Source organism: Neoarius graeffei, chromosome 26 (genome assembly GCF_027579695.1).
Source record: "Neoarius graeffei isolate fNeoGra1 chromosome 26, fNeoGra1.pri, whole genome shotgun sequence".
In the NCBI taxonomy this organism is placed as follows: domain Eukaryota; kingdom Metazoa; phylum Chordata; class Actinopteri; order Siluriformes; family Ariidae; genus Neoarius; species Neoarius graeffei.
Genome location: NC_083594.1, coordinates 32,201,134 through 32,217,081, shown reverse-complemented (window position 1 = coordinate 32,217,081; position 15,948 = coordinate 32,201,134). Strand labels below are relative to the sequence as shown.

The following is a 15,948-nucleotide window of genomic DNA, read 5'->3' as shown; positions in this document are numbered from 1 at the left end:
TGGCGACTATTTAGCCCAGAGGCTTCTGGGTGAACTGGCCCTTTAAATTAAAACATTTGAAAATCTGATCATTAAAAGAAGAATCCACCCTAATCAACTTGCGATCTTCTATGGGCTCAGAAATTTATTTTGGAATGAAATTGAGTTGATTTTTCTCAGTTTAATCATCTTTCCATGGACATGTTTCATTTTCACTTTGGTTGATGGTTTCTTACATTGCCCACGTTTTCCGACTACCCACAGACAATAGTGCAGTGGGATTAGTGCTGCATGCAAGATGCCTTGTAAATGGTATTTTACAAGTTATAACAAATTTTCCACTTCAGCCTGTACATTGTGCTGGGGGATAGGGTATAACACTTCGAAGAAAGTATGCCTTTTGTTTATTCAAGGCTTGAGTGATTATTAATAATGTATTACTATAATGAACTTCAAACATTCATGTAACATGCTGGACTGAAATGGAAGCAACAGCAGCAGACATGACCAAGTAGTTTTTCCAACAAGCTAGCCAACTAACGTTAATCATGCTGATTACCTTTTTAAAACAATTGTTAGTATGGTGAATATTACAGATTTAACCAAGTACTATTTCTATATCTGTACTGATCTAAAGCCAATACTGCTATAAATTGAGGGAAAAAAATAAAGAAAGGGTTCTGTACAATGTTCACAGTATGAGCGGCCATTTTCATTTAACACTGTATCTGTGCTAGCAATAACAACGTAGCCCATGTCATCAGAGCAGGACAAGGCCATTTATTCCACAAGGGAATAATGAAAATACAGCACCAAACTAACAAATTAGTGCCCAAAATGCTAAGCACATCAGAAATATTTAATTACAAGTCATATCTACATGTCTTTCAGGGTGGAATTCTCCTTTAAGGGAAAGTGTTGCTAATTTTACAATTAAATATTTTACGCTATCACATTTAAGAAAAAAAAAAGAGGGTATTTTGATATTTCAATAAAAATCACACAAACCAGTGGTGTTGGGTCTCTGTTTCCACACACTCCACACCAATTTTACCCTTTTCCTAAACATGTTTTGGCTTGGTATTGGCCTTGTACTCCAATCCATTAATCTACTGGCTAAAAACACACAAGTTAATAACTATAGCTGTATAGCCAACAAAGAAAAAAATTATATATATTACATTAGGACAGTTCAAATAAATCCACTTGCAATTCTCAGCCACACTACTGATCAACTGAAACTTAGAAACAAGTGGTTTAATTTATTTACAATTAAATCCTTCCAGTAAAGTAACAGCCACACGACATTAGCTCTAGAAATGAGCCTCAAACATAAGCTTAACAATTCATAGTGTAGGGCTGCAGGCTAAAATAATACAATCGGACAACAGGGCAGTCTCGTTTAACGTCTGCACATCATGACTTTAAAAGGCTCCATCAGCTATCCAGTGCAACTATCCAACAGTGAAACACTATCAATACACAGTGTTCAACTTCAGCTACTATGTACGCTTATACACCATTCAACTGTGGCAAACAAACACAAATGACAAAAGCAATGCGCAGGTAAAATCCAGAGCTCCAGCAGCCAGCAATAATAAATAATTTTGGTGTCAACTTATAAAATATTAATCTTATCCTCATGCCTGGCCATTTTAAAAATTAAATAACTCTACAACCTTATATTTATAATAAGGGAAACACTCAGCATATGAACATAACACAGACATTACAAATAATTCGTTAAAATGCCATAAATGCGCACATTGGGATTTCAGAACATAAGCTGCCACTTTGAGCCGGAGGTCACTGGGCACCAAGAAGCTATTAGTTGCATGACATTTAAAAGCTTTAGTGGATGTTTAGAAGACTATAGCACAAAAACCAATACTAGGATGATGATATTTGACAGCAGTGAGAATAAAAGTGTTTTTATATTTATATAAAATCACTGATGGTAATTTCAATCAGTCAACTTTGTGAGTAGCTTTCATTTACTCAGTTACGCATCACTCCAAAAAAAGCATGGGCACAATAGCTGGAGCAGAAGAGCTGTCCTGAACAGCAACACTTTACTATATTACACATGTTTACGCAGTGAAGACAGTCAGAGGGTAACCACTCTTTAGCTTTTAGTTCAGAAATTCCACAAAAATTCAGCTTCAACTTCAGCTTAGTTAACAACGCATGAATGTAGCCCACAAGATTGTAAAATGTGTCAGAAGTGACTTGAAAACATTAAAGGAATTCAACGAACAAAACACAAAATTGCCTGATAGCAGCTCCAGACTGTACATCATGAACATGGCAAAGATACATTTCCAGGTCTATAGCAACAGGCCAAAGCAGGGGGAATTCATAAGATTATAGATGTCCATCATATTAAAGGAATGCAAAACAGCCAACTGAGTAAATGACCATATCATGTTTAGGCACAAAAAAAGTGACATCTTTTGTCACTTTAAATAAATGTATATCCAGATATTCAGTTGTATAAAAGACAAAAACAGTGCTAACTTTCAAAGCTGTATTTTGGTGAAAACTTACCTTCAGTGACACCAAGATGACTCAAGCAGATCATAAAAATCACAATTGTCAAAGGGCAAATAGTAATACACCGACACGTACAAAAATAATTTTCACTCGGTGTAAAATATGAATCATCATCAGTAGCTGTTAATATTGCATCTTGTATTACGAATTATTGTCTCTGGATGCAACTCTCAAGAGGCATTAACAATAAAAGAGGTGATCCTGGACCAGTACATTTAGTCAGATGCTTTATGAAATGAGCCAAAAGAAGTCTTTCTCCCAAATCAGTAAACGCATACAGACCCATTCCAGGTGGTTCCAGGGCTTGGTTCAACATTGAACAATCATATATTAAATCCAACTTGAAACTCAGAAATAAACAGAAAAGTTCTCTGAAAAAAAAAAAAAGTGGTTCGATAGCATGAAATCCACAGCATCATTGTCCATAGCCAAGTCTACCACAAAACTACAACCAAAAAAAGCAAATGCATGTTGCTTAAATTTTTCAGCTCGTGTTGCACATGAACTTTAGCAAAACTTATTTCATCATCGTTGAAGCCCAAGCAAGAATCTTCCCAAATGAATAAATAGTTATTTACAAAATGTGATGCACTCCATAACAACATTACCTCAGAAAGCCAGCAGGACACTTTTCAAGAAACAACTTTTCGATTCAGAACAAGTCATGAAAATGTCCATTTCATACAATTTTGGGGTACACATGTGAAACAAAGTCAGCAGAGGAAAAACAATCTTTATTGTTTATTTGTAGAGTGAAACAGGGAAAGGGGGACAGGAGAAAAAAAAATACAATGCCTTGCAAATTCAAAAATTCAGGAATGTCATTTTATTGACAAAATAGATACGCTGGAAGATATGTACAACAGCAAATAAACTTGAACACCAAAATAACTGTAAAGCTGGCATCTTGAAAAAAATATATAATAAAAAAAATCGCTACCATATGTCACAGCAAAATAGGGGGGTAAAATACACATACACATTGTGGAGAGCAGTTAAAAGGAAGAGTGTAAAGCTTTTTTTTTTTTTTAAACACAAAACATTACACTGCCGCATTTATTAAACAGTGCTGCTTATCCATGTACAGTGAATAAAGTCATCGCATTCCTCATCTTGTGTTTCTCACAAGGAAATTTCATCCTATAGACCTTGCATTCAAAGTCGAGCATCAACTGTCAAAACACTTTCATGCATTTACTGCCTATTGTGAATATAAAACTAAACAGAAAGGGTAAGAGTTGTATTTAAGAGCATAAACACCATGCATGGCAGCATTAGGTGTACACCCCATTTGAGAGCATAAACCACAAAATATACAGCACAAGTAGTAGCGCTAATGGTCAAAAACTGGAATTGGATCGAGACTATGAAGAGAGCAAGAATTAGAGAAAGAGAAAACATTTGCCAATAAAAAGACATTGCAACATAGCCATCAGCCTACACTTGCAAAATGCAGCAATTAAGTGTTCTTACACCTCTTCATGAATTGTACCAAGCATCAGATCTCACACGACTGGAAGCCAGTCTCAAGCACATCAGACAAAGACAAACAATAAGCCACCTCTTAATCAGTTTGCCTTCACAAATCACACAAAGGGTCAACATCTATTTTTTCTCTTGGATCTACTTTACTGATTAATCTACCATATCCTCTAATAAGAAGGGAGGGGGGGAATTATACCACTCCAAGCTCTGCGAATAGAAAAAGCTCAGTGCTGTCCATTTTTTTGTCATTATTTCCTTTATCCCATAGTGATTTTTACTTTTCTTGCACCAATAGGCCTATCATTCAGGTCCATAACAGCAGACATTGCTTCATCATGGGAATCAAAAGCAACCATTGCCTCCCCTGTAGGCAGTCCCTTCTCACTAAACTGCAGGCACACAGAGCCAGGCAACACCTTATAACCATAGAAGAAATCTAATATTTCATCAACTGTAACAGTAAAAGGCATATTTTGAATTTTGACAATGGTGGGCCGTGGGTTGCCCGCACCACCAGTGGTTGATGCCCTTGGATTTTCAGAAGCTGGACCAAAAGCAGGTTGAGAGCCTGTTGAACGATTTTGGTTTCCACCACGGTTTTGACCCACACCTTTCCTTGAAGATCCATTATCAAATGACTGCATGCTCCGTAAGTTCTCTGGAGCTCCAACAAAACCAGGGGGTGCACTGTTGCCACCAGGTCGGAAACCAGGGGGCTCCAGAACAGGCCCTGGTAAGTGCCCCCCAACAATAGGTGGAGGAACAGGAAGTGAAACGTCACCCAAAGTTGTACCTAATGGAGGTAGAGGTGGTGGGCCTGCTAAGCCATTACCTGGGGCAGCAAATGGGTTGACGAATGGAGGGCCATTACCAAGGTTCCCCACAGCATTTCGGAGAAAACTGAACTCCTCCCCGGTCATTCCAGGGAAAGCATGTTGTGCTTGAGCTTGGATTTGGGCTTGCACTTGAGCCTGAGCTTGGGCCTGCGCATGTGCAAGGGAACTGTTTTGAGCCTTTTGTCCCCGCTTTGACTGTGGGGGAGGGTTTCTCTCAACCTCCTTCATCTGCTCATATGTCACCAAGTGGACAAAAGCATCCCTGCCATTTAACTTTTGCCTATGTAATCGTTCAGCTTTATGGGCATCATCCTCAGATTTAAACTGCACCACAGCTTGGCCAAGGCCATTTCCATTGCCATCAACTAGAACTTTGAGGCTGTCTTCAAACAACTGAATCCCATCCAAAAACAGGCGTACGTCTTTCTTAGACACATTATATGGGATATTTGTTATATGACCACAAATTCGAGCACCCTTTCCACCCTCCAATGAGCTACCTTTATGATCACCCTGGGAGCCCTGCATTCTTTTGCGAATTGCATCAATCTTTTCAAACATATTTTTCTTTGTGATGGGGTGCACTTGTATAAATCGACTTCCCATGTACTGCATGTGGCATCCAAGAGCAACTTTGTAGTCCATTTCATTTCTAAACTCAACAAAACCCTCTCCTGTTGCTCTACCATTGGGTCCATATGCAATGTAAATGCTGTCTTCAACAATGTCCAGGTTTTTGAAAAATTCAAATATCTGTTTATTTTCCGCTTCATATGGGAGCCCCTTTAAATACACACAGAACTCCTGTTTATGAGGTGATCGAGACCTAGCACGTTCTCGACCAGAAGGGGAAGCGGAGGGCGCACTTCCACGATGATGCCGACTCTGTTCTGAGTCACTACCCATTTTAAGCTGCTCTGTACATGATCCCTGGATATCTCTCCATTGCCTCTCTGAAGCAGGAGATATTTCAATATACCTTTGGCCTATCATACCAGTGTTTCGTTTAAGAGCTTCAAATGAATCTTGGTGAGTAAAAAATTTAACCAAAGCCCTGCCACAGCTCCTGCCAAGACCATCTCTCAGTATCCGAATAGAGTCAACCCCTAATCCATGGAAAAATTCTCCAATTTCAATTTCAGATGTATTGTAAGGAAGGCCTTGAATCTGTATATATAATTCATCAGGGTTGATTAAAGCTGATTTCAAATGAGCCTGGAGACTGAGTGGATTTAGAGGGTTTAGGGGGTTAAGAAACATTGGATTTGGGTTTCCAAGAGACAAAGGTGGTCCTGAGGCAGCAAGACCACCAGCCACAGGTCCAACTGGCGGGGGAACACCAGGATTAAAAGGAGGAAGTGCAGAGATGTGTGGCATATGCGCCATGGGAGGGACTGGTGGCACTGAAGTTAAAGGGTTTACGGCTGGTACTGGGGGTAATGTGGACACTGGTGGTGGTACTGGCATGGGTGGCATAGGTGGTAAGGTGGGCATCGTAGGCAAAGGGGGTATTGGAGGAGGCACACTACTTAAGGAGGACATGGCAGTAGTCATGGTGGACCCCATGCTAAGATTTGGACTGCTGAAATTATTAAAGTTTGGAGGCATGTTACCTATGGTTGTAGAGGCAAAGGTTGGGCCACTTTTGTTGCTTACAGGCTCATTAACAGAAACAGCTGTGGTTGCTGTAGTTGAAGTAGTATTACTAAAACCTGGTGCAGTGGTTAGCAAGCTAACCCTTTCAGTTCCTCCAGCAATAGTGGGAGGCCCTGGCCTATTACTATTTCCTGAAGCTCCATCTGCATTACCAGTTTCGAAACGCCTGCGGCTCAACTCAATCATGTTTTGCATCTCAGTTTTGCTGCTAAGTAACAGTGACACTTTGGAACCTTTGATTGTTCCCCCTGTGCGCATCATTCCGAGCCTTGCATCTTCATCTGTTGCAAACACGATAAAAGCTTCACCATGGTCACCCCCTACAATATGCACACCACCATCCGGGATTGTCAGACCAGAGAAGAAATGACGAATGTCCATGGTGCCCGCCACAATGGGAAGGCCCTGCAAACGGATGACCACAGCCATGCTGAGGTGCTATAACGCACACCTGTAGATGAAAGAAGGCAACGACCATCAGGCTAGGGTGAAGGAAAGGTTAGTAGGACAAAGTCACACAAAGCAGCCTAAAACCATAGAATAGGGAGGATGCAATTTGTTTTGACACAAAGCATTTGAGCATTCACAGTGAAAACAGCAAAAACAAATGCAGTCATCTTTCCATAACCAAAGGTAATCAAACAATCATTTGTCATCACTAAGCTCACATCAGGAAAAAAAATGTGTATCATGGCTCATGCCAAAATGCTCCAATCTTTCCACATGTAGTTCCCCCAAGAATAACCACTGTGTGCAAAAAGCCAATTTCAACCAAGGACGAGCATAGTTTGAAATCATTTTTAACATAGTGTCCACAATTTTTTTTTACTTAAAATATTGTAATTTTTTTCTTCCTTTCATCAGTTTACTGAAGTACAAAAACCTCTACAATTCTTTATCAATCATGTCACATCTGTATTAAGTAACTTGATATCCACAAAATCATAAAGTGGAACAGCCCAGGAAGTTTTTCAATTGGTCTGCATAAACACAAGCCAGGTTTGATGCTCACAAACAAATATGATCCATAAAGAATAGCAGATAAAATCTTAAAACCATCTTTATTCAGATAAAAGTGAACATGAACAGTGAAATTCTATGGCTAATACGAGTTTTAAAATAAATAAATAAGATAGAAATGCAGACAGCAACTCAGGAAACATTACTACAGGGCTTCCAATTCAGGTATTTCTCAGAATATAGCAGCATAATGTTATCTGTACATATCATAACAAGCAACATTGCTTTTTGTGCTGAATTAATCTTAATTAGCATGAATATGACTCATCAATTAAAACATAGACATGTACAAGAAAAATCATAAATGTGTCTAATGAACATACAGGCTACGCAAATTCTTACCTGTATAATTAGCGGTGGTTCGTTATTAGTTGTGGACGAAACCCAAGCCAATCTTGTCGTCAATCATTTAAAATCAACTCTCGACTGTAATAAAAGAATAAACGGAGGCAAAAACATCAATGCAAACAGCAATGTAACCAACAACGCCCAGTATGCATGTTCTAGTACACCATTCTGCACCAGCCATTTCAAACTATTAGCATATTATAGTTCAAACCCAGCGCTTGAATTATTTAGTTCACCATTCACAACAGAGGTCTGGCTAGCTGCAAAAGCCCTTGCCAGGTTTTCAGGTTATTAAACTATATTATACTTCATAATGAACTCAGCAGAAAATCATGCAGAAGAGCAAACACAAAATTAACATTTTCAAATATGAAGATTCCCAATGATGAAGAAAGAGGGGGAAAAAACCCACACGGAAAAAAATATTTATTAAGATGCTATTTCAAGCATTTTCTCCGTTTCTTTCATATTTGAGTCTAACACATGGATATAGTGAAATAAAATTACGAAACAATAACAACGGGTCTCTATAATAGTCTGACACAATATCAGATTTAAAAAAAATAAATAAATAAATTTTAAAAAAGTGTACAGGAAGGATAGACTGACTACCACTACTTTGCTAAAACCTTAAAAAGGCATGAATGCAAATTTCAAATAAAGCAACTTAAAAATGTGCACCAAAAACATACCACTGTATACTATTTTTGAGCCTGCTGTGTAACTGAGACTCCACTGAATGGAAACTGTAACTGTATTTATGCTCATACCACACTATTGAACCAGAGCCCTTAAAGGAACAGTCCACCGTACTTCCATAATGAAATATGCTCTTATCTGAATTGAGACGAGCTGCTCCGTACCTCTCCGAGCTTTGCGCGACCTCCCAGTCAGTCAGACGCAGTCAGACGCGCTGTCACTCCTGTTAGCAATGTAGCTAGGCTCAGTATGGCCAATGGTATTTTTTGGGGCTGTAGTTAGATGCGACCAAACTCTTCCGCGTTTTTCCTGTTTACATAGGTTTATATGACCAGTGACATGAAACAAGTTCAGTTACACAAATTGAAACGTAGTGATTTTCTATGCTATGGAAAGTCCGCACTATAATGACAGGCGTACTAACACCTTCTGCGCGCTTCGGCAGCGCATTGATATCTGAGCTCCGTATCAATGCGCTGTCGAAGCGCGCAGAAGGTGTTAGTACGCCTGTCATTATAGTGCGGACTTTCCATAGCATAGAAAATCACTACGTTTCAATTTGTGTAACTGAACTTGTTTCATGTCACTGGTCATATAAACCTATATAAACAGGAAAAACGCGGAAGAGTTTGGTCGCATCTAACTACAGCCCCAAAAAATACCATTGGCCATACTGAGCCTAGCTACATTGCTAACAGGAGTGACAGCACGTCTGACTGCGTCTGACTGACTGGGAGGTCACGCAAAGCTCGGAGAGGTACGGAGCAGCTCGTCTCAATTCAGATAAGAGCATATTTCATTATGGAAGTACGGTGGACTGTTCCTTTAAAACTGCTGATTAACACTATATGGAGTTATTTTGTACTAAAATGACTGACAAATTACAAGACCCACAAGCAGCATACTAAAGTATGAAAATGTAAAAGCAAAAAGAGTGCAAATACAAATTGAAAATATATAATGTTAAATTATATTACACACACCTCTTCCACATGGTTGGGTATTTTACATACGCTGCCTGGCCAAAAAGTCCACATCTGGATTTTAAATAAGCAAATACTTAGGAACCTTTGATTTGATAATTACTGCAGTGATTAATGTCAGCTAGCAACAATTATTTTAACCCAAACTCATGCAGTGAGTAGCTTCTCATTTCTTATACGCTGATGTCGGAAGACGTATCCCATAGGTTTTGGAAAAGATGTTACTGTGTTTCAGAAGGGCCTGCAATAAGCAAACAAAACAACTAAGGAGATTGCTGAAACGACTGGAATTGGGTTAAGAACTGCCCAACGCATTATTAAAATACGGAAGGATAGTGAACCGTCAACTTTGTGGAATAAATATGGTCAAAAAAAATCCTCACTGATCGTGATCATTTAAACACTTGGTAAAGGCAAATTATATATTTATTATTATTAATAATAATAATAATAATAATAATAATAATAATAATAAGTAGTCACAGCTATGAAAATAATGCCGCTTTTCCACTACCAACGCGGCTGAGTCGGGCTGAGCGGGGCTGTTGGAGTTGCATTTCGACTACAACCGCGCTGAACCGTGCTGGCTGGAAGTGGGGGGACACATTGGGTGGAGTTAGCGAAAGTGGGTGGACGTCACGTGACGTCGTTAGGCGGCGCAAACAGTGACATCAGTGACCTTTTAAGCGGTAGTCTCACGACCCGGATAGTAAACAATAAACATGGAGGACATGGAGTCGTTAATGTTGCTGGTCTTGGTGCTGTGGCTTGTTGTCACTGACAACGCCAACAGATACTGGCAAGAGCGTATAGATGAGGCGAGGCGCATAAGGCTTCAGAAATTCTCGTAATTCGTAATTCTTCTTCTTCCGGGTTTACGGTGTTTACAGATCCCAGCGTGCTCGCGGGGCGTGTGTGGACACTCCTCCTCACCAATCAGTGCACAGGGGAGTGTCTCCTCACGCCCCTAGCCCCACTCGGCTCGGTTTGGCTCGCTTCAGCCCCACTCCAAAACCGTGCGAGTTTTGGGTGCTGAGTAGGGCTGAAGCGAGCTGAGTCATGCTGCTCAGAGGTAGTCGAAACGCGAGCCATGTCGGGCTGAAGTGAGCTGAAAAAGGGTAGTGGAAAAGGGCCATAAGATTGTTTCCACAATGTGATGAGAACTCACAGGATTGGGACTAAACAGCTGTGTGGCCATAAAAAAAAACACACTTGGTGACACTAATCAGGAGAAAAGGCTTCAATTTGTTCGGGAGCATAAAGATTGGACTCTGGAGTAATGGAAAAAGGTCATGTGGTCTTAAGAGTCCAGATTTACCCGTTTCATTTGCGTCCTCCATTTTTCTCTCCTGTTTCAAATTTGTATTCCACAATGCCTTGCGCGAACAGGGAAAGCCCACCACGTGATGCATGACGTACTATCTTTAATTGGGTCATGGTGAAGCAAGAAAAAAAACAGCAAAGAATTTAGGGCCACATAACCCTAAATTCATTAACTGTTTAAAAAAAAAAGCCTAATAAAACTGGAAGTCTGTGATTCAAATTCAGTAGCTTTCAGTCCACTCAAAAATAAGTGGGTGTCAGGGAAGATTCTTTTCATGACCTACACTTAAAATCTGAAAGGCAGTCTACCTTTAAAGCTATTGAAAGTCTTTGGGATTGTGCTGGAGAAAACTTTATGGAATGGTTCGACTCTCCAGTCAGCAAAACAAGATCTCTGTGAAAAAATAAACGTGACTCTGGATGGAAACGAACGTTGTGGTGTTGCAGAAGGCTGCTGTAACAGTGCCATGGTGAACATGCACCGTAATCAAAGCTAAAGGTGGCCCAACCAAATAGTGTGTGTGCCTTTTTTTTTTGGCCAGGCAGTGCGTTTAGATGTGAAGTTTGGGAAATGCATTTTTCTTGAATTTTTGCTCTGCTTTTGTCTCTCCATCAGCTGAATTGAGTGTGGCCTGCCAAGTGACCACCACAAATAATGATGATATTTTACCAAACACAATGATAGCTCTAACAGCAAATTAGTCGTTCGTGATCAGCAAACTATAACTAACCTGGAGTTATAGGTACCCATCTATGTAATTACCATACATAAGCACTGTTAAGTAAGGATTAAAGCACAAAGGGTATTTTATAAATAAAATAATCTGCAGTGAAGTGGTGTGGTACATTGACAACGTAGTGGGCTGTTACCACCTAAAGTTTATGTTCTTATCACAGCATGTCCACAAGTACCTATTTTATTCACTTTATACTAAAGCAATTTGCCAATTATAAACAAATAAAGAATTGTAATATTAAATTTAAATGTTAAACACCTGTGAAGCACGTTCACACTTGTTATTACATGTTATAGCAACAATACTCACTCTCTAGCTTGTCATACAAAAAAAAAAAAAGGAAGTGTACTCATCTGAGGACTTTCCCATATCAGAAGAAAATTAAAGGAACAGATTTACCCGAATGTTACAAAAGCACCGTCACTGGAGACTACTTCCAAAAGAAAAAAAAAAAGTCAATAAACTCCTTACTGAACTCTCCTTAATCCGTGAACATCCAGCACACAAGCTCCTCTGTACGTTTTTACAAAAATAAATGGCAACCTAGTGAATCGAGTACATTAATATAAACCCGTGATATGAAGTAAATCCATCACGACTGTCAGGGCTGCTGTTACAGACAATTAAAGTGTATGTAATACCTTATTGTAATGCTTTAAAATGAATATATATCATTAATAACGACCAAAATGAAGAATAAAGCAGGGGAAAATATTAATTCTCTGTTATTTTATTATCAAAACTATTGATAAATCACGACTTCCGGATCCTGGAAAAAGGCAGCCTTGCCTCAGGGCTAATCTCGCATGATGTCACGCGTGGAACCCCAGTTATCTGGGTCATTTCAGTTCATCTGTCTCCATGTTTGTTTACTCAATGAAATTGGATATTATTGTTGGAATCTTACAAAAAATAATGATGGGAAAGTGCCGAGTTGCACTTGGATGTTCAAATTCATATACAACAGGACATTCAGTTCACAAATTTCCAAGAAATGACACTAATCTAAAGCGGCAGTGGGTGAGGTTTGTGCAAACGAAGCAGACAGATGTCACGTCACCTACTAATAAACCTGATTCATCAAGTGTTCACCACCACCACAACTACATGGGCATTGTTGGAGTTAAAAAGAAACCACTTTATTTAATAAATGACATTTGAGCTGACATTTGCACAGTTCATCGATTCTGCTATTATCGCCCACTTCATATTTTCTTTCAGTAATTACACTGAATAAGTGTACGTTTCAAAGACTATACATTAATGCAATTATTGAGGTACATGTAAATATTTTCCCTACATTTTGCAGTGGCCAGCTTAGAATAAAAATCCACAAACCAATCAGCGTTTCCAATTCTCTCTGGCTGGTGGTGCGCTATCAGCAGTGAGCAGGACTGCCGTGAACTGACAGTTTCTCGTCTTGGGGGCTCGAAAGATAACTATTTACTCTGGAATAGCCTTGGATAATCATGTGCCCCTTCATCCAACATATAAGAATCCCAATCACTATCAGAATTCTCTCCAAAACGCGATTCCATATTGAGACTGGTCTACCCACTGCTGTGCACATGAACGAAATTGATACCTGGATTGTTACACGTGTGATGTCATGCACGCCTTCTGGATCTTCCGGTTCAGTCTAGGCAGAGTCAGTGAAAATCAGCTGATCTTATTGATTTTACATTAAATTTATGGCCTTCCTTTTGGATCAGCTATGGTTTGAAAACACATGTACCCCTTTTCCACCAAATCAGTTCCAGGGGTGGTTCGGGGCCAGTGCTTAGTTTGGAACCGGGTTTTCTGTTTCCACTGACAAAGAACTGGCTCTGGGCCAGAAAAACCGGTTCCAGGGTAGCACCAGCTCTTTGCTGGGCTAGAGGAAAGAACTGCTTACGTCAGCCGGGGGGGGAGGCCGAGTTGTTAAGACCAACAACAATAGCAAGACCGCGAGAGGGCGCCATTTTGAATGAAGCACTGTAAAGCCAGAAGCAGCAGCTGTACAAACGCGAGTCATCCATTATTGTTGTTGCTGCTGCTTCTTCTCCGTGTTGTTGTTGCTTCGATGCTCGCGCCAAGGTTTATGCAAACGCAGCGACGTAACTGACGTATACAGTGACATAATGATGTGGCTCCCCTTAGCACCCCGAGCTATGGAAAAACAAACTGGTTCTCAGCTGGTTTGCAAGTTGAACGAGTTGTGAACCAGCCCTGGAACTGATTTGGTGGAAAAGGGGTAATAGTCAAATCAACATAACGATTGTTGCTTTGTACAAGGAAAAAAGTGTGGTTTAGGAACATTAAATTCACTTTAAGAAAGTAAAACACCACAATATTTTTCCTGGTTATAACTGCTTGTGTTTTTAAATGTGGCGAAGAGTCAGATGAAACGTGCCTCCAAACTGTACATCACTAACTTCAACAAAAGAAAAGAGAAAGAGTAGACTCATCTCATCATCTCTAGCCGCTTTATCCTGTTCTACAGGGTCGCAGGCAAGCTGCAGCCTATCAGCCGACTACGGGCGAAAGGCGGGGTACACCCTGGACAAGTCGCCAGGTCATCACAGGGCTGACACATAGACACAGACAACCATTCACACTCACGGTCAATTTAGAGTCACCAGTTAACCTAACCTGCATGTCTTTGGACTGTGGGGGAAACCGGAGCACCCGGAGGAAACCCACGCGAACACGGGGAGAACATGCAAACTCCACACAGAAAGGCCCTCGCCGGCCCCGGGGCTCGAACCCGGACCTTCTTGCTGTGAGGCGACAGCGCTAACCACTACACCACCCAAAGAGTAGACTATTTATTCCTTTTTTTTTTTTTTGAAAATCTAATTTGAAATCTTGTTTGTATCTACATTTCGCCTATGTACCTTACAAATTTGTTTGCTACTTTTGCACAAAATTAGAAACTTTACTCACGAAAACCAAAATCAACAAATATCTTTCACTATCACATTGGCAGGAGCAGGTCATCAGAAATTATCCCCAAGTCCCAGTCAGTCTGCATGTGGCAGGAGAGTTGGATTGTGTTCTCTGGCGCTATGTGGGCAGTAGGAAAATATTAACAGATTTATTAAATAACTCGAGGAAAACAGGTTAAATGTTTTTTTTGTTGTTGTAACAAAATGACTAACCACACAAATCTGTGAAACCTTTTAAAAATGAAAAGTAGAGTGGAATGAAGGATAAAGGCAGCACTGAGGACCAGAGCAGTGGACTCGCTGAGCCCTGCAACAACACAGCCACAAACAGGAAAGATGGAGATGAGGCGAAACAGTGCTCATACCTGTTTAAAAGGGGAAAGCAATATCAAGACACACTGATGTGGAGAAATACTGACATTTGGAGAACAATTTCATATTTTAAAAAAAAATTTAAAATATCACATGGCACAGTGAGTGGCCAGTCAGAGCGGAGAAACACACCGAAGATGACAAAATGGCGCAGCAGTCAGTCGCCACAAACAACAGCTAATGCTAATGCTAATGTCACCAAGCCAAGCACAGGCTCTGGGTTCATTCTGCACAAAACGCTCAAACACAAACAACTGGACCAGACAGAGAAAGAAATACACCGTCAACCTGGCTTCAAAACCAAACGCTTCAGTTTTTCTAACAGTCTGACCTGCAACACCGGACATGTTTAGACTCACTTCAGTCTGCAAATGGCGTCAACGTTATGTTCAGCTACAGAGCAAGAGTTTTACAAACTGCTGTCCTCAGAACATCCTTACCGAAAATATCTGCTTTAACAGATTTGTATTAGTTGCTTTGGATTTGTCACTAAAACACGATGTCTCCTCTGCGCATGCACACTTTCGCCGCTTGTAGAATCATCTTTGTATAGAAAGCATTCAGGAAGGACTACAAAGACCAAGGGCCAACCTGCGCAGTGGGCAGAGCCCTGAAGCCACGCCCTTCCGCTCTCCGCCGTCAAAAATCATTTGCTCATCTCAGTGAGCTCCAGACAGACGTGAGGGTTTGTCAAGGTAGGCGAGGAAAAACTCAGTGTCCTTCACAGAACCGAACGCTTTTGGACAGAACTGAAGCTCTCTCATACCCCTTTCCGACCAACAGGGAACGAGTTCTTCAACCAGTTCCGTTCACGGGTCAGCCACAATCAGATGTACCTACTTGTTTGAGATCATGTAACACTATGTAATAGCCTTCTCATCTCATTATCTCTAGCCGCTTTATCCTGTTCTACAGGGTCGCAGGCAAGCTGGAGCCTATCCCAGCTGACTACGGGCGAAAGGCGGGGTACAGGTCATTACAGGGCTGACACAGACAACCATTCACACCTACGGTCAATTTAGAGTCACCA

The 15,948-nt window shown here is 40.5% G+C and overlaps 2 protein-coding genes across 3 annotated transcripts in view; both read right to left on the bottom strand.

The window, feature by feature from the left end:
* cpne1 (copine I) overlaps positions 1-15,444 on the bottom strand; it is a 49,120-nt gene extending 33,676 nt beyond the window's left edge. The window contains exon 1 of one of the 2 annotated variants that reach the window (XM_060909936.1): positions 15,359-15,444. The gene's annotated coding sequence lies outside the window, so the exon portion shown is untranslated. Of the gene's footprint in view, positions 1-7,871; positions 7,956-15,358 lie in introns of those variants that run through there. The other variant, XM_060909935.1, reaches the window with a different exon arrangement.
* Positions 3,246-7,955, bottom strand: rbm12 (RNA binding motif protein 12). Its single transcript, XM_060909933.1, has 2 exons — positions 7,872-7,955; positions 3,246-6,960 (listed from the first exon to the last, which is right to left on the bottom strand). Exon 2 carries the CDS (start codon positions 6,936-6,938, stop codon positions 4,275-4,277), a length of 2,664 nt encoding a protein of 887 aa, XP_060765916.1. The 5' UTR covers positions 6,939-6,960; positions 7,872-7,955; the 3' UTR covers positions 3,246-4,274.
* Positions 15,445-15,948: the final 504 nt, after the last annotated feature.

What these genes read in the sequence shown, in the direction of transcription:
- rbm12 (XM_060909933.1), bottom strand. Translation starts at nt 6,938, where the DNA reads ATGGCTGTGGTCATCCGTTTGCAGGGCCTTCCCATTGTGGCGGGCACC.